Source organism: Eimeria mitis, genomic scaffold, assembly GCF_000499745.2.
Source record: "Eimeria mitis Houghton genomic scaffold, Emh_scaff10964, whole genome shotgun sequence".
Taxonomy (NCBI): domain Eukaryota; phylum Apicomplexa; class Conoidasida; order Eucoccidiorida; family Eimeriidae; genus Eimeria; species Eimeria mitis.
Genome location: NW_013567565.1, coordinates 1 through 584, shown reverse-complemented (window position 1 = coordinate 584; position 584 = coordinate 1). Strand labels below are relative to the sequence as shown.

The 584-nt window shown below is 51.0% G+C and overlaps 1 protein-coding gene across 1 annotated transcript; it reads right to left on the bottom strand.

The window, feature by feature from the left end:
- Positions 1 to 230: 230 nt before the first annotated feature.
- EMH_0099930 (uncharacterized protein) lies at positions 231 to 515 on the bottom strand (the record flags this gene model as incomplete). Its single annotated transcript, XM_013494273.1, has 1 exon — positions 231 to 515. One exon carries the CDS (start codon positions 513 to 515, stop codon positions 231 to 233), a length of 285 nt encoding a protein of 94 aa, XP_013349727.1.
- Positions 516 to 584: the final 69 nt, after the last annotated feature.

Here is a 584-nt window from a genome sequence, read left to right as displayed (position 1 = left end):
GTCCGTATGTTGACTCTAAACCCTAAACCCTAAATCCCTAAACCCTAAACCCTAAACCCTAAAAAAAAAAGAGGAGTTGTCCCCTCGTCTTTTATCCTCTAAACCCTAAACCCTAAAAACCAACAAAACCCTAAACCCTAAACCCTAAACCCTAAAAACGAACAACAAAACCCTAAACCCTAAAAAGGGTTGGCGAGAGAACAAAATGCCTGCCTAGAACGGCACCGAGTTCAAGCAGCGACTGTTGCTGCTGCTGCTGCAGCAGCAGCATCAGCAGCTGCTGCTGCTGCTGCTGCTGTTGCTGCTGCTGCTCTTGGTGCTGCTGCTGCTGCTTCAATGCAGCGGTTGCTGCTGCAGCTGGTTAAAGCCGTGCCGTCTACAGCTTCTCGGCTTCTTGCTGCTGCTGCTGCTGCAGTTGCTGCTGCTGATGTTGCTGCTGCTCCTGCTGCTGCTGCTCTTGCTGCAGCAGCAGCAGCAGCAGCAGCAGCAGCAGCAGCAGCAGCATTAGAATCCATTTTCAACTTTCAGCGCGGTTGTGAACCCCTCGAGGTTTTCTCTTAAGACTGAGCAGCAAAAACCCTCAA